The sequence below is a fragment of the Eutrigla gurnardus genome, assembly GCF_963514095.1.
Source record: "Eutrigla gurnardus genome assembly, chromosome: 5".
Classification (NCBI taxonomy): Eukaryota; Metazoa; Chordata; class Actinopteri; order Perciformes; family Triglidae; genus Eutrigla; species Eutrigla gurnardus.
The window spans coordinates 18,824,499-18,848,885 of record NC_139919.1 but is presented as its reverse complement, the minus strand read 5'-3'; the positions used below and the strand labels follow the sequence as shown (position 1 = coordinate 18,848,885).

General features: G+C 44.4%; 1 protein-coding gene across 2 annotated transcripts in view; it reads left to right on the top strand.

Moving 5' to 3' along the window:
* The first annotated feature begins 430 nt into the window (after nt 1–430).
* The window catches only part of fgf13a (fibroblast growth factor 13a), an 81,146-nt gene continuing 57,189 nt past the window's right edge, over nt 431–24,387 (top strand). The window contains exons 1-2 of one of the 2 annotated variants that reach the window (XM_084010050.1): nt 431–687; nt 943–1,105. In XM_084010050.1, the coding sequence (XP_083866176.1) occupies nt 1,057–1,105 (49 nt within the window). In that variant the 5' untranslated portion in view covers nt 431–687; nt 943–1,056. The remainder of the gene's footprint in view (nt 688–942; nt 1,106–24,387) is intronic. The other variant, XM_084010052.1, reaches the window with a different exon arrangement.

Here is a 24,387-nt window from a genome sequence, read left to right as displayed (position 1 = left end):
AAATCTAATAAAATAATCCGAGAGAGAACAGCCGACAGCGTGCAGGAGGATACACGCGCCTGCTGCATGTGAATGGGATGACGCAGAGCTCCGCAAAGGCAAAACTGATCGAGAGCAACAGCAAGATGGTGCGCGCAGCCACGCAGCACCACCTCCTGCTGTAAAGTCCTCGGCGCGTCGACAACCCCCGCTCACACGGTGGCTGCGCGCACCGCCGGGGCGCGTGTTCGTCCACAAACAAACGTCCACGGGCGTGAATTGGCGCTGTAACGTGGAGAGGGGGGCGGGAGGGAGGGAGGTGGGGTTGGGAGCGCGCGCTCTCTCACGCTGTGTATCCTGTTGATTGTGCCCGCCGAGCGTTCAGAGGAGCAGAGCTCGTCAGTGGGAAGAGCCTCAGACAAGAGAACCTGCTCGCTCAAGCTGGATGACATATCCCCCCCCTCGGGGATCGTTTGCACAAAGGACGGGTTCAGTGTTTTTCAGCTCCATTTTTTTCTTCCTGACGTTGATTGAAGACCCCTGGAAAAAAACAACAACCTGCGCTTCATATATTTATTTTTTTTGCACCTCTCCTTTGTCACAGTAGAGCAGGTCGTGATTTCTGCATGCAACACACCGGGATTCATGGTGGGAGCGCTTCCTTTCATCAATGTGCATTGATGTAGCAGAAAACGTGGAGGAGATAAGGTAGGTTGGAGACGCATTCAACAGCTTCTCGGCGTCTATTGAAACCAGAAGTGCAACCCTTTGTCGTCTGACTGGGTATAGAGATCACCACTGGGATGTTTACAATCACATCCAGTTGCCTCCCCCCCGCCCCCCCTAATAGCACCTTGATCCTCGGGTAGCTCCCATAGTCCATTGTCTCGGTGGAACACCACACGCTGCCCGTTCTCGTATTATGAAAGGAACAATCCCTGATGAGTGTTTCTCTCTCCGCAGAACCCTTATCTCAGCAGCCGGAACCCGCGGTCAGGATTTCACTGAAGACGGCCGGCAATTAAAAGGATTTCGATTCTTGTCTCAATCGGGAATTACACATCCAAACTGGGATCTATGAGCGGAAAAGTGGCGAAGCCTAAAGAAGACAAGGATGCTTCCAAGGGTAAGACCACGCACCCATCCACTCACCACTGAGCTTAGAATGACAACAATAGCGGCCGCCGGACGCGGAGCCGTTTCCAGCATGGTGCATGTGGATGCTGCTGTGCGAGGGGCAAACGGCGGTCTGTAAGGCCTGCACGCTGCACGACGCGTCGGGCTCAGATCACACGCTTGACTCGCGTCGTCAGAGACGGACAATGGAGCAACGCGGAGGAGCAGCGGGCTGCAGAGTGGCGTTCACCCTCAAAGTAAACGTTAGGAACGCTGGGAGGGTGATTGTGCCACTGGCACCCTGTTGAAATGGCCCTTTGTGCTCCGCGCTTCTCCGCATCCCGATGCGCTCATTCTCATCACATCTGGACGAGCGTGACGCGCGCTTATGACCTATAGCGTGAAAAATACGCACCGTCGCCTCATAGAAAGCCATTGCCATGGACACGGGGGTTGCCAGAGAAACCATGGGGGATGTGCACGACACTTTACGCACGGGCTCACATATTACTGCACCTTTGTCTTGGCGCGGATTCTTCCATTAATAATCACAAAATGATATTAATACACATGGAGGTTGTATTTTTAGATATGTATGCAACAATCAGTCAGAAGGTATTTATTGGAGTCAGTATTCACCGATTTCTGAAAACCTAAAGCTATTTCTATGGCCAATGAATGAACACGGTCTCCCCGGTGTGATGCTATAATAACTACACGGTGGCAGCTTGCCCGTCGCTGCCTTCACGTTTTATTTACAGTTCAAGCGGATGCCCTCGTTGTCAGGTTCCCCTTATAAGGTGCTCACAACAAATCAATACACCTAATTGGCTTATTTTGGCAGCGGTGCTATAGTGATGACGTGAGCCACTGGCACTATAGCAACTATAACAGCCTGCGTGCAGAAACTTTCCTCTGGTTGTTCTTTACATTTAGTTATTTGTGAGATTCTCCAGAATTATTACAGCTTAGAGTCCAATTATTAATGGATAATGAACTATTGTGATACGGATATTTACGCTATCATAGGCTCCTATACTGTACTCACAATCAGTGTGAATATATAAACGGTCAATGATCAGGCCTTAGTTTGAATATCTCCCTTTATATGTCAATGATGCATCACATCTAAGAACCCCTCCATCACATTTATAGCTACATTTGGTGGAGAATCCCTTCTCTTTGTCTTCCAGGCCCAACAAATGCATGTTACAAAACTAACCTATGAAGCTTAAAACAAAAACACCCGTTGGACAGAGATAGGCTTGGATGTTATACTGACAGTACAGCTTGAAAATAATTGATTTCAAGATTAATCTCCACTGTAGCTTCCACTCTCAGCCCTACAGATCAGATAAAAAAAAATCCTTCACCTTAACCAAGAGGCGCAACAAAGCATGTTCTAGTTGCACAGCAGAAAGCCAAAAGCCGGTGTGGCTCTGCTGCGTCCCAAACACAACAAAACTGCAGTTCATTATCTGCATCAGTGAGAGGGTCACTTGCTGCCAGCTGTCCTCCATCAGAGACTTGAATGGCACACGAGCAGGGAATTGCACGGGAGTGTGTAGGGGATCAGTGCCGAGCCTGCCAACGTTGGCAACCACCTGCCCCGCAAATTATTTTAGGGAAACAGTCCATTAAAGCCGAAACCACCTGCCATCTCCAAAGCTTTTTCCCTCCTGCAAGCTGTTGGCTGAAAGACTGCCCTGTTTATTCAGAGCTAAAGCGAAACCCGCATTTCTCATCTACCCTCATTTAGTTTATGACACTTTCAGGTTCAGTGGTATCAAGCCGGCTGAATACATGCCCCCTTTTAAAGCTGATAACGGATTGGACATATAGCAGTTCATGGAAATTGAATGACGGTTTAAAAACCGCCAAAAGCTCTTTGGCAAATGTATTGTTCGTCGGCATAACGTGAGAGGGACGAGCTAAACAGAAATCGCATAGCTCAGTAATCCGGTGGTTTCTCCTCTGTGACTCACAGTTCATCCTGTAGCAGCACATGTGAAGACAGAAAGTGTGGTGAGACGGAGACATGGCCGGGGAAGAGCGAGGCGGCGTGCAGCGACGCTATCAACACCAGTGAATCACGTTGTTAGTTGCCCTCTGTCCTTGTGAAGCTAAGCTGTGCAGACAAAGTGATGTGTCAAAGCGTGACGTACAAACGCTCCCAGCTTTACAACTTTCCAGAGCCTGAAAACTCAGCCAGACCTCCTTTATATTAACAGCGCTTCATGGATGCATTGATGATAAAAGCGCGTGCACTCCGCTTGGCCTCATGCCAGTAGCACAATCTCATCTAACGGTCTCCATCACTCTTTTACAGTTTCAGAAAGCCAACGAGACTTTTCCCGTATGCATTTCGCATGGACGTAAATGCGAGTGAGGAACTTTGACTGCACTCCTGTCACTCTCCTCGCACTCCATCACAGCGCAGCGTGTTGATATACTCTACTCTTCGGGGTGAGCGTCAGCCAGCAGATTCATGTCCGCCTCAACTTGCCGGTCCGAGCCAAGCAGAAGGCATACGTCTTGCATATTTACAGGGAGATTAATTCAGCGCGAGGCCAGAATCGATAGACGCCCGGTTGCAGAGAGGAGTTGCAGAGCCGCTTCATTAATCACAACACAGGCAGCTCAATCCTCCACAACACTGACACCTGAACGAATGTCATCGGCCAAACCACCCGCCATCTAGTGTCGCTGAAGTCAGTCGATCCGATGGACTCAGAGAAGCCCCTTTGAATAGCACGAGGTCAAGGGGCCGTTGTTTGATTATGACATCATTGCATATGTAGTCAATATTAGTCTGTTTTATTCTCACTGAATGTTTGAAAGATATCTGCAGTGGTTTAAATTTTAGTTAAGCAGAAGTTAAGTTACTTAAGAAGAAAAGAAGTTTGTTCCATGTAAACAGCGGGGTTAGTGAGGACATGTCCTGCTGGAAGTATTCGTGGTGTCAGGGTGGTGGAGTCGTTGCCTGTCAGAAGCTTTCCTGGTCCTGACGCAGATCCGGCCACATTGCCCAAAGGAAACTGGTTCGCCTCGCATCAGAGATCTGCCACTCTCCGTCGCTGACTTGCACGCCGATCGCTGTTTGGGAATGTTGAGAGCCCCTCTCTTTCAATTCCTCTGTCAGTTTAGGTTTCTGAGTGACACGGGGAGCCCTGTGACTGGTGCAGTGGTCTCTGGTTCCAAGTCTTTTGTGTACAGTTTGTTTCTTTGGAAAGGAAGTTGTGTTGTTTTAAGCGATATTGTTAGGTCTGGTTGTGCCAAAAAGTGTGTTCAGGCAAATGACGTTTTTGCATCCTATTCATTTCTCTCGACTTATAAATGGAATCAGGCTCTGTATTACGTCATCCCTGTCAGAAATGTTCCCTTCTTAAAATCTCTAAAAACCTGACTGTCCTGGTTCATTAGTCAGCTTGCTGCTATAATCCACAGAGCTGCATGTCTTCTGAGGTGAATGGCTCTGTGAGCCGTCCCCCCTCAGGGCCCACTGGGACATGCTGGTTTTAATTTGCAGGGCCACAGAACCAGTGAAAACATGTCACTGGTTTCCTCCTCCTCAGTCGTCTCTTTTATTCTCGTCGTTCCTTGATGTGGTAATACTCCTCTTGGTAGACATTAAGTTGCTCGTGTCATCTGGCTACCTCTCTAAATGCTGTCACCCAGAGGGACTGAAGGCTTTTAATCCTTGTTAATAAAATGGCCATGAATGTTAAAACATCTGGCTCTCCACTGAATCTCACTGCCCTTTTTCGAAACTCGGGAATGCACAGCAGCAGACCGAGATCATAATCTCACAGATCATAATCTCACGAACCGTAAACCTAAAAATGTGTTTTCAAGTGTGTACTAGTAACCTTATAGATGGGAGGGACGTTCATGTCATGGCAAATCTCCTGATGAACACGTTCCATCCATCCATCCATCGTCTACCGTTTATCCTGTATTCAGGGTTGTGGGGGGCTGGAGCTGATCCCCCATTGGGCGAAGGGTTCAACCTGGACAGGATGCCAGTCTATCACAGGGCCGACATGTAGAGACAGACAACCATTCATGCTCACATTCACACCTACGGGCAATTTAGAGTCACCAATGAACCTATCCCCATCCTGCATGTCTTTGGACTGTGGGAGGAAGCCGGAGAACCCGGAGAGAACCCACACTCACAAGGGGAGAACATGCAAACTCCACACAGAAGGAACCCGGACCTGACCCGGAAATTTAACCCGAGACCCGGAAAATAATTTTCTGCAGCCCACTAATGTTGAATATGATCATTTAATTTCTAAATCTAAATGATGCAGCAGATCCGCACTCTGACAAATAGGTGTGGCATTAACTACTACCTGTGGATTACTCCAATTTTACTTTCAGAAATGCACTTCATGCTACAGCAGTTAATCCCAACGGAAGATAATCCCCCTTAATTGTGGTTGTGTGTGTGGAACTGCCCAGATAACAATAAACGATGTCTCTCCACAGGCCCAGAACACAGAAATGTTTCACAGAGAGAACTATGCCACATAGGGCTTTACACTAACGCCAGCTATATGGGACTAACTAACCCTTTCCTTAAAACACTAAGCCTGGTTGAATTAGTAGTCTTCATCTATTGCAGAGACCAGGAAGCAGACGGCTTTTACGATGGATGTAAAAATTGGACAAAGATGACATCAGCAGAAAAGTGTACCATGAGCTGGTGTAATTCCCACTGCCTCATATAGAGTATGTACATTTTGTCCATGCATAATACCTTCGCCAGGGCGTGTGACAATCCAACTCTGAGTGCTAATGGGCTCACTGCAGATCAAATGCTTTTATCTGAGATGAAGGAAAGAGCTCATCTGTTCAACTAAGCATGTGACAGCACTGACTCATTTGTCGGTAAGCCTTCACACCACCCTGAGCTCACTTTCAAATTGTGTACAGTATGTCCCAATGCATTTTCTACTGGAGCTGAAACCCATCGACGTCTACTTCATTTATCTCCAAACGGAATAAGATGCTGACCTGTCCAGGTTGAACCCTGCCTTCGACCCTGAATACAGGATACGCGGTAGACGATGGATGGATGGATGGATGGATGGGTGGAATAAGATGCCACTGAAGGTGGTGATGCAAGTCTTTCGAGAAAATTCCATCATGTTGGCTTCAGACTGGAGTAATAATGTTTTGCAAATCATAGTTCTAAAAAGATGTAAGTGAGACACAAAAATACACATCAGTTAAGATTTTAATGCACAGTAACAGTATGACTACCACGGCACTGTGGAGAGCGACTGGAGGATCTGAGGACACAAAACGGTCAGAGAAGCAATTACAATATTCCAAGGTCATTGTAGACGCCATGAGTTGTCATCTAAAAACAACCTGCATGCAGCCTGGATGGACTGTAGCACCCTAGGGTGAAGTTTAATGGACAAGACAGGCACTTTCTGGTCTGAGTGTCGCCAGTGAAATACTTGTGAGCAAGGTCATGGTCTCATAATCATGTAGGGAATGGCCTGCTGGATTCTATATTTTAAATCATGCTCAGGATTAACAGTTGCTTTGGACATGAACTAATTAAAGTCGGGGAATATTATAAAGGGGGATTAAGACGAGGTAAAAAGCACGGTGATAAGGGTGGACCGGTGGTAATAAACAGGAGCTGAGGCCGGAACAGGCCAGCAGGACTCGGCCGTACTGATGGTGAGGGCAAACGCTTGCCTCTGGTTTGAGGAGGATGCAGATGAGTGATTGGCAGTCTATTCTAGACACGACAGCCTCCAGAGCGATGATTCACCAGGAAGACACCGAACAGCAACTCACTTCCCAAGAGTCTGGAAATCAAAGAGGAAGCCCTGAGCCGAGCTGAAAAACGTGTTTTTTAATGGCTGTAATGCCTTTATGGAGCCTGATCCATTGTTTGCAAACTATGGCACTCTGGTTATCAAAAATGCATAACTGTGCTCTTAAAAATGCCGGAAACTGCTCCTTAACGCACAGACTTGTGTGTGTGAGCAAAGTGTGCGGCAACAGGAACGAAATGGCAGTCAGCAGTTTCAGTTAATGATATCCACACTGACAGTGAGGAGAGCGCAGAGCAGGTTGGGGTTTAGAGATGTGCTGAAAACTGCATTTTTTGGTCTTTTGTTTGTGTTATATTCTTTTGAAAAAAAAAAAAAAACCATCACAGGTTCTGTGATTCCACCTTCATTTGCTTAAAGCAGAGCTATTCATACATATTTTTATATGAACAATAATGGCTTGGACTCATTATTAGCACTTTGGCAGTTGTATTGTTTAATACATTCATACATTCAACCCCCCTGCAGAAATAGCCAACAGATAAACCCTTCAAAACCACAGTCAAAATGCTGTTGCTAATGCAAATAGTGAAGCGTGAGAGTAGTTTGCATTGGAGGTACGGTTTAGTGTTGCCGGTGACTTTGGTGGATGACAACATGTAGTTGGAAGCCTGAAGAAGACCAAGCAATTTGTGTGGTTGCTCATTAATTAAGGTCTTGACCGACCAGGTTAATGTTATTGACCATATTGATCTGTGGGTCACTCTCTCAAAATAACGGTTTCATTAGGGTGACGGCATGGACACGGTCTCTGGAGGGAAGGTCTCTGGTGTTTGTTTGAACTTCCAGGTAGAAGATTGACGTAAGACAGCTGAAATATTAGCAAAGATTATTGAATGGAACCGATGCTGAGAAGAAGAGGACAAAATAAATAGCTCCACCTGCTTTAACCTCACATATACTCCGTGTATAGATCGGTGGGCCATGTTTAATGTCTGGAATGACCGAGGCACTCGAGCTGTAATAGTACAGATGATACATAGCAGAGAACCATTAGCACCATTCCTCAGAGAAAGCTCGTTCATTCAGCATTGATGAGGACAGAGGACGGAAGGTTAATGCATTCTTAGCTAAATATTCAACAGGGAGGAGATAAAACAAATCCGGATGAAATGGTGGACGGCTAGAAATCACAGTATATGAAAATGCCAATCGCTCAAATAAAACGTGGCTGCGTGCTTTGATATATGTTTGCGTTCCACCGTGTGAAAATGATGACGCAAACGCTAAATGTGAGCAGCCTTCTGTTTCGAGGATGTGAGAAAGCAGGGGGGGGGGGAGAATAAAGTCATTGTTAAGATGAGCTCTAAATATAGCAGCGATCCTTCACTGGTCCCTGAAGCCAATTTTACACAGTCTGGAGCAGTGAACATCACGGCTGCGCCTTCCTGCTTCTCATCAGGGAGACGTCATTAGCATAATGAGACGCTGCCATGGCATCAAAGCCCCGATAAGCACCGGAGTCGTCAGTCATGGGGGGGGGGGGGGGGGTGGATGCCGAGGTGCCTCCCAGCTGGAGGCCGCGGTGTTGTGAACGCCGTCACACATGCGCTCTGAGCCTGGCAGACAGAGTCCGTATGGAGAGGCACACTTGATTAGGAAATAAAGGGTGGGAAGGGTAACTGTAAACGGGCGGTCTCTGGGGTGCTGTTGGTAGAGGGCTTAAAGGAGTCATAACCTGGTTTTATACGTATCCAGCCCCCCTTGGATCGCTTTGGATCAATTCGTAAAACTTATTAGAAAAAAAAAAAAAAAATTTAATCAAACATTGAGCTTGTTCTGACCCTTTTTCGTACCGCGATTTTATCACGCGAGATTACGCGCGAGGTTTTGACTGGTCCGGATGTGCATTGTATAATATGTAATGAGGCGCGCGTTGATTCGCCGCAGGAAGGACAGAGCTGGGGGGGCTTGCCTGCATGCAGACTCCAAAACATAAACAGCCCCCTGTCATGGCGCACACACTAAATGACGAACCTTACGGAATTCAGGCATTTATGTACGAACCAGAGTCGGAACCCGAACCGGAGAGTGAAGAGCCAGAGACGGTTGAAGAGACACGTTTACAGCAGGACGTCAGGTAGCGGACGGGGGGGGGTTGGGTGGTGAAAGAGGGGTGGGCTTATGCAAGTAGCCTCCACGGTGACGTCACCGTAGGCGCAGAATCAAAATCTCGTGCTTTAGGAATGCACACCCTTGTGTGCTATTCCTGTTCGGAAAAAGAGCAGAAGCGAAAAAACGGCGCCACTTTCAAACTCCAGCCTTTCAGGCAAGTTTCAACTGAGGTCAAACACAGATATGCATGTTTTAACAAGAGAAATTGCGATTTCCTGGTGATGACTCCTTTAAAGTGTGTGTTGTGTGTTTGTGCGCATTGTAAACATGTGGGTCGGCATTTTTTATCATGTCATGTCTTTCAGTTCATTCTTATCCCATTAGTCTAAATTGATACAAGGTTGTACAACTTTAAATATTAACAGTATGCCGTTAAATGGGCCAAGAGATCAATTGTTGTGATGTCCTTTTTTGCTCTTTCTCATATCATTTTCCCAGATTGGTTCACAACAACATTTCGGCTAATGTTTACATCAGAACAGCAACCTGATGTCATAAGATACATCACCCGTTATCATAAACATCAGTTTATCTCCTAAATGATGTGTACAAAGAGGGAATCCATAGAAGACCAATTCTAACGTATGACTAAGACTTCCAACTTTAATCCTCTGATTTTGATGCATCAAGCATCCTGGTTGATCAAACTTCTGTCAGGAAGAAAAGTTGAAAACGCAGAAGAAACTTCTGGAATGGATGTTAGCATGTTCCTACCTTTCCAACAGTCAGAACAATACACATTCTTGAATTAACCGCAAGCTTCCACATCCGTTGCCACAGATGTCTGATACAAACTAAAGAAATATATATTAGCCTAACATTTTCTTTACTCGCTGTGTGTTTGTAATTTATATTTTATATGTAGACCTTTAACAACACTGCAGTGTGATTTCAGTTTCCCACCTGGCAAACTTTTCTTTTTGTTTTGTCACATGTCATCAGAGATTCTCTGTGGTGAATGATCACATCATTTTCAAAGTAACAAGAGGAGACACGTCTCTGCCTACACTGCAGTACAGAGAGAGAGAGAGAGAGAGAGAGAGAGAGAGAAGCAAAGGGACAAAGAGAGGGAGTGTGAGAGGGAGTGAGATGGCAGCCAGTGATCTAACAGTAATCCATAACAGCAGAACTGGCTACCATAAAGAAGATGAACAGCGCTGTAGGCGAGATGAAAAGGTTACATGCAATAACGACAAAACGCCTCAGCTTTGCTTAAAGGTTACGGTGGAAAATTTAGACAGGGACGATGCAAAATTGCCCGACTTACTGTGGTTCCTCGTCTAAACGCTTCTGCGGTAACCATAGCAGTTTTATTTCTAACTCTTCACTCAGTTGTCTTTCCAAAAGAGCAGACGAGCTTCGGGGCTCCAGGTGTAAATAAAGTGCTCTTAATACTCAACATTACATCTTCTACAGTCGAACCTTCGTTTTTTTATGCCATGTCCCCGTGTGTCATGTTTGTGTTTGTGGCCAGTTGTTCTCCTGGCAACAAGAGACACTTGAAATCTTTTTATTTTTTTAATCTTCATACTATTCATAGCACAAAGACCTTTTTGGCACAGCAACCTTTAGAACACGTTTGACAGTGGAGGAAATATACTGCAACCCCCAACTGAGATCTTGTTTTCACATGATGGTCTGTGTATCAATGTCTATGTGTGTGTGTGTGTGTGTGTGTGTGTGTGTAGATCAGTCTGCGTGTTTGATCATGACTGTGTATGTCTGCGGCACCGAAGAAACAATTAGCCACTTAATCAATTAATCCATATGTCTAGCCGACAAAATAAATAAATATGTTGCTTACAAAATAATATGGTGTAATCTTAACCACACTTAAAATGTACACATTGATATTCACACTGGAGCATGAATAATGTATGAATTGTGAACCATTCTGCATGCACTCATTTCACATTTGCACATAATTTAAGTATATTGCGTGCATGCTCATATCACCAGTGGAAACATGCACATCCTCGTAAAAAGAAAAATATCAGTATGGCTCTTGATAGTAAGAGTTGAGTTGAGCAGAGCTCTAAAAATAGCAACCCAACTAATACACATCCATGCATGTCCAACTATTTTATGGGATGGTTTTTACTCATGGTGTGTCTGCTAAGAAATTATACTGTGTTTGGATGCTGTGGGCATTATTGCTAGGATGAACAGAATGCGTAGTTAACAGTGTGTGGAGGCAGTCCTCACACTTGCTCTAAAATCAGCCATCACACCCATAAAAACACGTGCAAGGCTCCTTAGCTGTGACACAGGAAAGTGAAAAATAATTAAAAATATATATTTTTGTCTGCTGGGTGGTTGAACTCTTCTCACTGTGTATTCCCTATGAAACTCTGGTGGTTTGAGAACTTTGCATAACAGGACAACTCCATTCTTCATCCCCCAACAATCCTTTTTTTGGGTGCAGGTGAATGAAAATGGCTGAAATGTATCCATTCATTCATTGATTCTGAGGGATGATATGTTTGACTTAGGTCAGCGACCGATTCTGGAGAGTCAGAAGCGTTAATGCTAACAACATGCTTCTCCACAAATGCGAAGGCTGCATCAGCTAAATGTCCCGGGGGACTGTGGATGGTACGTGTCTGTGTAGGGTTCGTGTGGGTGGCTGAAGCTCTGAGGGACAGATGGCCGCTCAGTCTCATTGCAAGTTGCTTCACCAGCGTCTCGTCTTTGGCTCTGGGTCTCTATCCTGTCTTGGCCGTAGCATCACAGTGATACCCACCCACTCATACGGCGCACGCACATGTGACACACACACACACACACACACACACACACACACACACACACACACACACACACACACACACACACACACACACACACACACACACACAGTTGGATGTATCCGAGTTCCGTTTACCAAGCAGGCTAACCAAGCTGCCTACTCTGCGAAAACCACCAACACTGCTGCTGAAAGTGACCCGATCCATGTTGGGATCTAAGGCACCACACTAATCGCTGCGACGGGGCTCCTGGCTCAGCAGGTTTTTTCACTATACTTAATGGCAGCGCATAACTTTACAAGCATACATAAGCCTATGGAACTCACTTTAAAATGGGTTTAAATTAAAAGCTTCCATGTTATGAGTTGCTCTTCATTACTAGGGATGCAACTGTGCAGCATATGGATTTAGCTTTTAGTGAATTACGACGCTAGAGCATTTCATTATATTTGACCAGGATTTTCCCAATCGAGACAGCTGCACCATCAGGTGAATTGGCACCATCTAAAGTATGCAGGATAAGGGTAGGACTATCTATCGTTGTTACATCGATATTGTTGTATGAGACTCGTTTTAGAATTTTGGATATCATAATATTGTTTTTCCTGGTTTTAAAGGCTGCATTAGAATGAGGTAGTTTTTTTTTTTTTAGTTTGATTATTTATTTTTGCCTATCAATGTTAGTGATGATTATGGCTGTTCGGTTTTGCCCAAAAATAAAATCCCGATTTTCTTCTCTCAAAATCCGATTTTCGATTACAATTATTTTGTGAAATGACAAAAGGCAAAGAAATTATTTCAAATATGCTGTTTTTCATTGAACATTTTGCAAATAATTTCCCCATTGGGATTTGAGTGCAAACCTTGCTCTTATTAAACAAAAAATCCCTCAAGGGATTAATATAAAGAACAATTAATGAACTTTTGCCATCTGGCTTTGCTCCATGTTATCTTCTTGTAGACCTCTTGTAAACAAAAAACAAAAAAAAAACAATCCGTTTGGGATTAAGAGAAAAACCTCACTTTCACATGTATGTTAAGGTGTGTCCATTAAACAAAAAGAACTTCAACTTTTTGTAAAATAAATAAAGCTTGAAAAAATATAATTTGTATCTCTGAGACAAAAATCAGACACACAAAAAAATCGATTTTACGAGTTTCACGTTTTTAACATCGTCCTAAATACATAATCACGGTTACGACTTAAAATCGATTAATCGAACAGGCAATATCGAGGTATTTGGTAAAAACAAATATTGTTATTGATTTTCTGCATATCGCCCCCTTCTACGTGGAATTAGCTTATTGTAGTTCCTGTTTGCAGTGTGCCCATGTATACCAGTCAACCATCACTGGTTACTGTGATGCTGAAGAAAACTTAATGTGATGATTCTCAGGCTTGTTCTGCAGCTATTAGGAGGCATCGTATTTCTAGCATTTCTAAGCTGATTTATGGATTCTGTGTTTGCAATGAACATCAGAGATGATGCAGATGCTAAGGGTTATAAAGTGCCTTCATTGCCTCCACAAGCTGTGTGGCAAAGCCACTACTGCTGCCTCTAATGGCTGTGTGTTGATGAGTGAGAAAAGTTAGCAAGTTATACTCCAATCACTAATTTCCTATCTACAAAACAGTCGTGTGTGCAGGTGTGTCTGGGTGCAGGTAGAAGTGTTTTTCTTCTATCATCTCTGTGTTTGCACTCCTTTTGTAACAGATTTCGAGACAGATAAAAGCTGCTAACAGGAAGCAGCGCTTTCTCTCTTTGCTCTTAACAGTCTAAGCATGAACACACACACACATACGCATAGATGAATATGTGCTTGCAAAAGTGGTCGTGTTTACACATGCTTAGTATAGAACAATGCCATATTATTAAAAGCTCATGAACATCCTATTATTACAATAAGGACTGTTACATCACAGCCAGTAGAAAACCGTAAATACAGTCAAAGCTTCAGCAAGCCTCTCCTACAATAATAATAATTGCACCCTCCCCTTTCAAATGTGAAATACAAATCTAGCCAAGACATAATTAAAGCGCTGTTTTTCAGACTATTTTGAGCTGAACTTAAAACTGTGCCGCCACTAATGAAGTTGTTTGTCTTTGCAAAGTGATCTCGGCATGCTGCTTACTAATGGGTAGTTGTGTCACGGCACCCGGCTGCCTGCTGATTGAACGGGTGATGAAAGCAGAAAAGTGGAAGAAGAAATTACCCGGTGGTGGCAGGTTTTCTAGTAGACCGGGCTGAGGCTGTCGAGGGGCATGTCACTGAGCCCTGCCAGTGTGGGTTGGTCTCTGAACATTTTTACAGACAACACACACACTGAAGTTTGAGGAGAAATTGAGCTACTCACTTCTATAAGAACAGCAAAATGTGGCCAGCTTGAATTAAACGTTAAATTGCATTCCCATAGCAGCACATATGCAGCATAATTAACTTATTCACTGTCCATTTGCTCACCATCTTGCAAAGATGCATTGTTTTCATACTAGCAGGGCTTGAAGAGGCCAATATAGAGATGCAACAGCCAACTCATATGAGCAAAAATAATGTCTGGAACATACTGCTCTCAGATGGAAATGGATTATGTTGCAGAAGGGGTTTGAGAAGTTTCTATGGACATGTTTCCTTCCTAAATAAACTCAAGTGAGCTCTACCAGAAGTCAGAGTTTGATACTCAAATCTGTCAAGATGTTGGTTGAAACCAGCTCCTATGGACCATATTCTGAGTCTTTTGAATTTCCTGAACATCAAAATGTGCACAGTATTTTGCACATGCCCAGTAGCTATCCATTTCTGTCAGTTTTTGCAGTATATCATTTGTTACTCGAGTGCTTACAATTCCTATGTGCAAGGATAGTCAGCTAATATGTAGCTTATCCGTGCTGAGCAGTGGAAAGAGAAGCCCGAGCCTTTATTTTGAAGGGTCAGAGTTTGAACTCTTAGACCCCAGCCTGTGCAAAAGTGAGCCCTAAGAAGCAGGGGTAGTTTAAGTCAGACCTAATGGCTTTCCCATCTGCTGTGCCTGGTAACTGTGAGGGGCCCCGTGACCCTTCATGTCATCTAATACACTAAATGGAGGGAGAGGGAGAGCAGTCAGGTATTTTGGCTTATTCTGAACACAATTCTGTAAACCGTGTGTGTGTGTGTGTGTGTGTGTGTGTGTCTGTGTGTGTGTGTGTCCCCGCTGTGCAGGTCTGATTGAATGCACGATCGTAGAATGTAAAAACCGTGCACATGTTTGCAAGTGCATAAATGAACATTTGCATGCAGATGCATTCATGTGTCGTAGTGTGAATATTGTAGCGCAAATTAAGTCACAGCGTGTGGTGACACGCAGAATAATCTACACACGCTCATTCTCATTGAAGGCACAGCATCTACAGATTACTACAAATGAGCAGTAACTCCCATCGAAACAGGACAACCCCGTTTCAAATATTCATCATATCAGTGATTCCATATTCCAATATTTTCCATTTGAATGTCAAAGAGAATGTTTCCTGGACCTTTTCAGTTAGAAAACTGTGTAAAAGTGACAAAGCCAAAGCAGGAAGGGTTTTTAATGCCACAATATAAATCGCAGAATTGCTATGTGAATGTGAAAGACACAGCTGTCCTGATTCTCCCCCTATGTGGTCGCTGCTACAGCGTGTCCGTACAGGGTTTGCATGAGAGAGGCCCATGCATGCGGTCTTGCAAGGTTACTTCATGTGACTCCTCTGGCTGGAGGGTTTCTCTCTGCCTCTCTCACTCTCCTCCCGCTACTTTCCGTCTCTCCCACTTTGAAGCGTGCTATGCTGTAGGATGCTGTCTGAGCCAGCAGCCGTCTGAATGCTGATGACTGTCTGCACAGATAACCTGCAACTGATCTCAATGTCTGACCCCCTCCCCCCCCTCATATGTAACCCTTGTGCAGCCAGGCAAGTCAAAAAAAAAAAGGGACTACATCGTTATTTGCAGCATTAGCTGGGTGGTTACACGGCATAGCACTTGGGAGCTGTGCAGGACTGCAGCAAGGGCAGTTTTGGCAGAGAAATAATCATCACCTTATGTCACCTTGTCCACAGATTTTCTTGCTTCCAACAAGCCCACTTCTATATCGCAAACCGCTCTAGACTTTTTTGTCAGCGCCTTTCCTTTCCGCTCACACCACTTACTTCTTTTTCATCACTGCAAACTACTTCCAGCAGCACATTAGTACTTTCCCTTTTTAGAAAGGTATTAAATCTTTCTGCCCGTCTATTTCCATTTCAACTTACTCTCTTAACATTGGACTGAGAGTCACACTCGGCTCCTCCTCTTCCTCCTTCTGAGACACTTAGATTTCATGTTGTCAGATTTGATGTCAATCTGCCGGCCAAGGAGCTCGTGATATCCTGGGACGGACGTTTGACTGTCTGTTCTGTTTGCATCAGGCTGGTCGTATGAGAGCAGGGTGAGCAATAAGAACTGTAGAGTAGAATTAAAGTGTAGGAAATTTTGATTAGATGGTTGCTCTCTTCGAACATCTGGATATCTGCACCTCCACAGAAAAGATAAACTGGGCTCTCATTCATCCGAGGCTTGTGTCTATTATCTGTAAACACACACACACACACACACACACACACACACACACACACACACACACACACACACACACACACACACACACACACACACACACACACACACACACACACACACACACACACACACACACACACACTTTGGTGTTACCCCGATCTCCTATTGCCTCCTCTCTTCGTCAAGCTTCACCGACTTGATCTGCACACACATCAGGTAACCTTCCCCGTGACGTCACTCCACATGATTGTTGCTCCAACACAATGCGTGCGCGTGGTAGTGCGACAGCGGCAGGAGCAACACAAGGGTGTCGATCCCAGGGTGCAATGGGAGTGCTTGAGAAAATGTAAGCAGCTTAAGCAGTCCATGATGTTGTCATCTCTTCTCAGCTGAGCTCCCAAAATAACAGGCCCTCTGGGCACAGACTGGCAGGGCTGAGCGGGAGGGACAGTCAACAAACAGACCCAGAACAACCCGGCCCAGATTAGACCAGATCAGACTGGCCCAGTTCCTCAGTCCACTTAAGCTCAAACTGGTCAATATAACCTCGCAAAGCATAAGTTATTCCAGCGGAATGTGCCTTTACATGAAAGGACAATTTTCATTCTCTCTACCCCAGAAACCTGTACTGCTCATTCCATTTTGCATGTAGCATGCAATTTCCCATGAAGCCTTGCTTTTTGCAGGCTCACGTATTTGGCAATTGACTTTAAAGAGCACACTGTGTGCCTGAGCCTATGCCTGGCAAGGTGGTCGCGGCGCCGGTGGCAGGGGAGGCAGGATTAACGGGTGTAAAGTGTGTCGGAGAAGGAGGGCCTTACACTTCCACTGAGACAGACAGAGAAAAGTGTTTAAGTCTCCTCGCTGCCCCCCTTTCTCCCATCTAGGTCATAATATAGGCTATGGGCTATAGGTTAGCCTATGTATATCCTGAGTATGGTAACACACAGCATGCATGTCTAAAAATGGGGGGATCTGCATGACATGGCCCACTCTCTGTGTCACCAGCATATGTGATGTGGCACATACGAGTATGGGAGTGCTTGTGATTGGATGTCGTGTACAGTCATGGACGTGGACATGTTATTTTCGAGCATCTTTGTCGCCTCAGTTGCAGCACCGTAGGAGTATGTGGATGAGCTCATTCGCACCTGTAAAATGCTCACTGAATTATTCATGAGTGAGAGCTAAACTGGATGGAGCTGACAATAAGCTATTTCTGGAACGTCACATTTGACTATTATATAAAAACAAAGAAATCACTCTCAAATACATTGCCACCTTTTTGTGCGTCTTCTGTTCTTTATTTACCAAATTTAAAACACAGCATTTGACATGTGGCTTGTTTTTATTGTAGCCCTCACTTCCTCCATTAGATAATCTAGTCCCTGGTGTTCAGAGATAACCTGCTTGTATCTCTGTAATCTCCCCTGTAGACATTGAAAAATACATAATGAGCGGCTGATCATGGTTTCAGATGAGTCAAATCCATCTTCTCTATTTGGCTCTCATGGAGAATGACACTGATGCACAATTCCAGTTGTATATGAAACCTGAAGTCATTGTTCTTGATTTTTTTTAGATTTTATTTTACATAAAGCCGTGATTTTCATATTTTGAACGTCAGCACCACATACACTATGTCTGTTCATGTCCCTCTATACATTAACACCAACAGGATCAGAAGGCTAATTGCATCTCATCAGCCCACATCCCTCTGGCCTGTTGTTAAACTCAGCTCTCTGGGTGCCACCGTTACATTTTAGTTGTCAAACCCAAGGTTGTAGTATTGCAGAAGCCGATATATTTAAAGAATTGATTGCTCGCTAAGCTGTCATGATGCTCTCAGCCTCTTAAGAGTGCCACGTTCACTGTGGTGTCATTACACCCGTTTACGACGGAGGTCAGGGGTCAGGCCACGGAGAAGGCATGCCGAGGATTTGACGGATTTGAGTGTCGCAGTGTTGTTTGCTCCCGTGGTATTTGCCTTATCTCGCGGTTATGCTTTTTTTTTTTTTTTTCAGGGTGACCCCTGAGGTGCCGGCGTGTGATAGGTGGAGGGATAAAGAGTGCTTTTTTTTATGACTTGTCAGAAAAGGAATTAGGCCGCTGGGGTTACATAGCCTGTGCTATATTTAGCCCTCTTTTACAGCTACAGGTCATTTGTTTGTGACCCGTTTTAATCTTTTTGAATAAACACCTCTTCGAATCTCAAATCGGCATTGCTGCAGTAGATTGAGCTATGATACTTAGATTAGTATTACATATGTGTGATTTATAGTGTGATTTGGATTAACTGAATGCTCTCCGACAGCAGCCGTCTATCCAGTCTGTCTCTGTCTCCCTCAGTACAAGACCTTCTGCGGGTCTCCCCGTCTTTCTTTGTCCATATCTGTCTCTTCCTCTTCCTTCTCAGAATGGTGCTATCCTGAAAGACACCTCCCATCATCTCTAACTGCCTTACCCACAATCCCCTGTGGATAATGAAACTGCAGGCCAGCCGCGGCAAAGGTCATGGAAAACCACTGCTGCTGCCTTTGTTGATTAGTTTTTCTAACCTACATTATTAAACCGTACTGTTAAGCTCTGCTTTGTGGTACATGCCATTTCATAATACATAGTAACAATCCACTTTACCTCCATTTTTTGTTATTAAACTTTTTCTAGTGAAAGCTAGTGACTGACATTGCACACTAACAGAATGGAAATCTCACTGCATAGGCTGGCTGACCCTAATGGCTTTTTGACATACACTGGTAATCAGAGTTACGTTGAAAAAGTTCAGTAAAGGGAATTGAGCTGGACCAGAGGTGCTTAATGTCCTGAACTACGGTCCCTCTGGGTTTTATGGCCTTGAGCCATAATGGAGTGTGCATGGTTCGGTCATATGAAGGACAAAGGCTCGTCAGGTCTGCATTAGATTTAAACCCCAATAGATTGTGGAGCACCGGTTGTACATCTGTGAGCATGATGTGTACACTTGTAAGCTCCTCCTGGTAATGTATGTTGCCACTGGTTGTGTGTTCATGTTGCTGGCTAAGGTTTAGTGCTCTGACATTAATAAGGGCTGTGATGTAAAGCCTCCACATAGGGATTGGAATAATAAAAAAAACAACAACCTCCAACTAGACAATTTAATGGTTCCATGACCCCAGACTCATAGCAAACAGCTCTGATGTCAAAAGCAACATATTTTCTCTCTTTTTCTTTGAAATGTCATTCGGCACACTGACCAGTTTACAAGAAGTACTACTTGGATATGTCTTCCTGTGTCTGTGTAAATCACAAGGTCCGTGGAGGTTGTTTTTGAAGCCTTGACAACAGATGCATATTCTGATCATGGAGGTGATATTGACGTCCATCGATCTGCATGGATGACGTCAGATTCTTGTGATTCGAGAGCTTCTGTCGATCACGGCATGTGATGTGAGCTGTGCTGCATGATGTCAAATGCTGCACTCTGGTATGCGTGTGCATGCCATAATATTATGAAGTGCTGAGGATATTGGGTTTATTCTTAGTATCTCTTCATCTCAGCTGAATAGGACATCTGGCCCTGTAGCAATACAACCATAATAACAGGAGGAAATGGATGCTGTATCAAGATTCCCTCTCAATGCCATTTTCATCGGTCAAGTGCGGCAGTGTGGCATTTGTTTCCAGTGCGCTGCTTGCCGTTAAAACCAAAGGGCATAGCTGTTAGTGCAAACTGACCTACGAAAAGTTCATTATCTCCGCCAAACGGCTGCCCAGATGCATGAGATCGGATCGCAAGACTGCTGCAATCAGTTTATAGTAAAGTGCTTTAGGACTGGGCAGTAATTCTCATCTGTTTAGTAAAAAGTAAAATTTCAGCTGTCATTGCAACCTACTGCTAACAACATAAAGCACAAATGCACTGTGCGGCAATCGAGCCAAAGCCAGCCTTGCTTGCTGTAAATAGTGTTTTGCTGCATATATGGCCATTAAATATTTAACATACCATAGTGTAGTTGACAAGGACAAACACGTCTTTATTTCAGGTGTGTTTGCTGAAGTGACGTCTGATTAATTTAGTTCGGAACAACGGCGCAGAATCCACGTTAGCGTGTATAGATGTCAAGGACATACACGCATTACTCATGTTGACAGCATATGAATCCTGACGTGCATACTGATTCACCGCTGCTCTGTTTTGAATGATGGGTGGCAGCGTTTTGAAGAGGATGGACTCTGACACGAATCAGCAGGTGAAGCCCACTCACAGTTTACTCAACAACGTAGGCATCAGGGCAGAGCTATACATTAACGCTTAATTGTTACAATTGTTCCTCATTAAACAGGTATCGACCGCACTATTAGCCCGCATCCCATTAGAAATCCTGCCTCATTTGACACATTTTTGTCACACTGCAGTGTTTCTACTGCAGCCATTCTGTCTCGTTTCTCCCCGTCAAGCCGTGGATGTTGTCATGGTAATTATCTGCAACAATGTGAAGCAGTTGAAGTATTTTGCATCCTTGGCTCCCGCTTGTCAGTGTTGGCTATTCACATACACATAAACACAAATACCCCAAATCTGTGGAATCATTAATGAGGGGAAAAACACAAAATGATCTCTGTGTAGGTGAAAGAGAATGCAAGTACAGGCTCAGTATAAGAGTTATTCATTTATCCACCAGCAACCAATCAATGAGTGAAGAAAGGAATGGAATCAAGGAAGTCGTACAAAAAACTGAACTGGAGCTAAACCTGAGACGAAGCATTTCTGTGTGGTTCACCAGCTGCTCCCCTGGCCTCGCGGTGTAGACTGTTCTGGAATAGTGTGGCTGGGCAACAAGCGGTTTACGGTTACAGAACCATTTTCACATGAGGATCGTCAGCGATCAACAACTGGCCCCTCCCAGCTGTCGTCTACTCACACGCCATCAATATACAGTTTGGCGGCTCCGTTTTTATGTGTGGAGGATTAAGCTTTGTTGTGTTGGTGGTTAGTTGCTGGGACAACGTGAAACCCCACTCATGTAGTTTATACCAGCTTCTCTCCTGTGTTTAAGCACAGTGTCCTCATCCTGAGCCAGATCAGACCAGAAGTGTCACGCTTGGTTTACTTGATAGTTGAGAGCTGTTTTTGTTATTGTATTGGTGGATTTTTGTTATTAAAGGAACTTGATTTTAAAGGGGCTGTGTAAGAACTTCAGCCAATTAATGAGGCAAAGAGCTGAGACAATGCTGCCAAGGAATGGCTGCATGTTTCTTTAAGGCGAAGTGCACTGTGTTTCATTGATTTAAATGTCTCTTTGGTGGTTTGTCTTAGCTTACATGTACTTGAGCTGGATTTATATTTAAGGGGTTATGGCAGAGCTACGTTGCCATGGCTACGCTGTAGGTAACATAGCTGCCATGGCTACGCTGTAGGTTACATAGCTGCCATGGCTACGCTGTAGGTGACATAGCTGACATGGCTACGCTGTAGGTTACATAGCTGACATAGCTACGCTGTAGGTTACATAGCTGCCATAGCTACGCTGTAGGTTACATAGCTGACATAGCTACGCTGTAGGTGTTGTAGCTGCCATGGCTAGGCTGTAGGTGTTGTAGCTGCCATGGCTAGGCTGTAGGTGACATAGCAAAATCCACTTAGCGCCTCAGACCTCCTTACGTTGATCGACGCTCTCTATTACAGTGAATGAAAGAATGTAAACTCAATGACAACATGGCGGTAATTTAAGGAGTGCGTGCGTTGCCCAGCAAAACAAAATAAATGAAGGAATGTAAATGCACTTAGGATCCATCTAGTGTTGCAGTGTTGGTATCAACGGGTCTGATGCTGAACTATAAATACAAACATACAGCATAGGTTTTAAGCAATTTAATCTCTTGCATAATCATAAATCTTTATGCATCTCACCTTTCTATATCTAATTGAAGGGCTTTGACATATGGATTACTATTGGCTTATAAAGAGTAATTATAGAAAACTTCAGAGACAACATGGCTTTTCAGACACTGTTTGACTCGCCTGTTACAGAAGTCTGGATGCCAGTAATCCCTGGAGGAATGTTGTCAGTAAAAACTACCAGCACCCTGGTTAGTCACCTGTTGCTGCTGCAAGAGCTTGTAAATACTGAGAAGGGTGTAGCTTTCCACTTGTTGTGTGCGTGTATTCGAGTGTCAGTGTATGGCGAGCGTGGGTGGCTTGATAACGCTGAGCAAAGCAGCTGTCTTAAGCAGTTCCTGTGTAATTGTAATCCCTCTGATCAGGCGCTCTGTAAACACCAGATAGTAAACCTAGCCTGCAGCTCGACTCGCACACATGCGCTGTCTGGTCTTCCACTCTTTTTCGCATAAACTTCCTCACAAGCCGGGAAATAGACACCTAGACTAGATGTGTGCATGCACACCGAAGCCTCTTGGCCCATTGTGATGCGCTTTTATGTCAATTGTCCTTAAAATAACAGAGTATTATGCTTGGAAAAAAAAAAAAAAAAAATGAGTGGCAATTAGAGCACTTGTGCTTTTGATTGTTCACCATCTGCAGGGCTTAACATGATGACCCCCTTATCCCTTGCAAATTCACACAGATGGCACCCCTCGCCCTACTTATGAGTGAGTATGATTCTTGTAAAAATGCTCACTCAGGATCAAAGCGAGAGGGAGGGAGAACTCTACTCCCTGCATCATTTTTAAATCCTTCGAGTGCAGTACGGGATGAACTCTTTTTTTTTTGCTGCATCGCACTCAGATGACAGCTTTTTTTTTTTTTTTTTCACGGGTGATGCCAGAAACTTCTGCTGAGATACCTTCTCTCCCTCTTCTCCGTTCTCTCGTTCTCACTTAGTCTCTCTTGACGTTTAGCACTGAGTGGCGGGAGGAAATGTTAACTAAACTTGCTTTGCCTGTGTAAGGCATTTATAAAAGATACGCAGCTATGTGTCGGGACGGGGCGGCTGCATAATTCATGACTTGGTCCAAAGCTAAATCCTCTCTCCATCTCCCTCTGCTGTACTCCTCAACGGTGTAATGGGTTCTGTCTGTGTAGTCATAACACGCTGGTAGCATAAACTAATGTCCACACAGGCAGACACACAGGCAACCTGCTATAGTCACAACCAAAGGCTCTTTAGCCCAGTTACATTTGTATTTGCTCTACAGCCATGTCAGCAGCTGGTGACACAATTGATAAGTATATCCTCAAAGATGTACATAGAGAGCTACTATGTGTTCTGCTCATTTTGAGGGTTGTTCAATTAACTCGCCCATTGTTCTACATTCTGGGGGGGAGGCATGAAATCAATTAACATCTAGAGCTATTAGCTGAAGCCAGAAATAAGTAAAGAAGTGAGATTTGTACACTAACGTTGGTGGTGTCCAGGCTTGTGTCCGCATGTGTTTGGACAGCATTTGCTTGAGTGATTTGGTGTTAAGATGGAGAGAGTGCCACTTAGGATGAGACCGATGCAGTCTCATGGGGAAAGGCGTTACCCAGGGATTACTATTCACGAAACATACACAGACTAAATATACTTCACGAGAAACTCCAGCAGGACACCCAAGTGTTAGGTTCTAACAAAACGGGGTTATCAGGCAGTTAGTGAAAATTTGAGTAGACAGATGTTGCGTTCCGACTGGTATCCCCGACATGGTTGACGCTTGCATAGACTGCCTAGATGTATAGCAATAAATAACATGATCAAATTAAATGAAATCATTTAGTCCCTAATAGAATCACCTCTCTGCATGCATTTGCAAGATGCATGCATCTCTGCCAGATTTTGTATCATTCTGCTTTTAGCGTACAGACATACGAGTATCTAAAAGCAGAAAGCAAAGGCAGGATTACTCATTGTGTCCAGACAGTAAAGCAGTCTCAAACATCAGTCGGATCAACGGACGGCCTTGCTTTCCTGTCATATCTCGGTGGGTTTTAGTGAACTTCTCTTCTCATATCACAAATGACGTCAGTTCCTTGAACATGTCATCGATTGTCACGGTTGATTGTGTAGTTCTAATGGTTT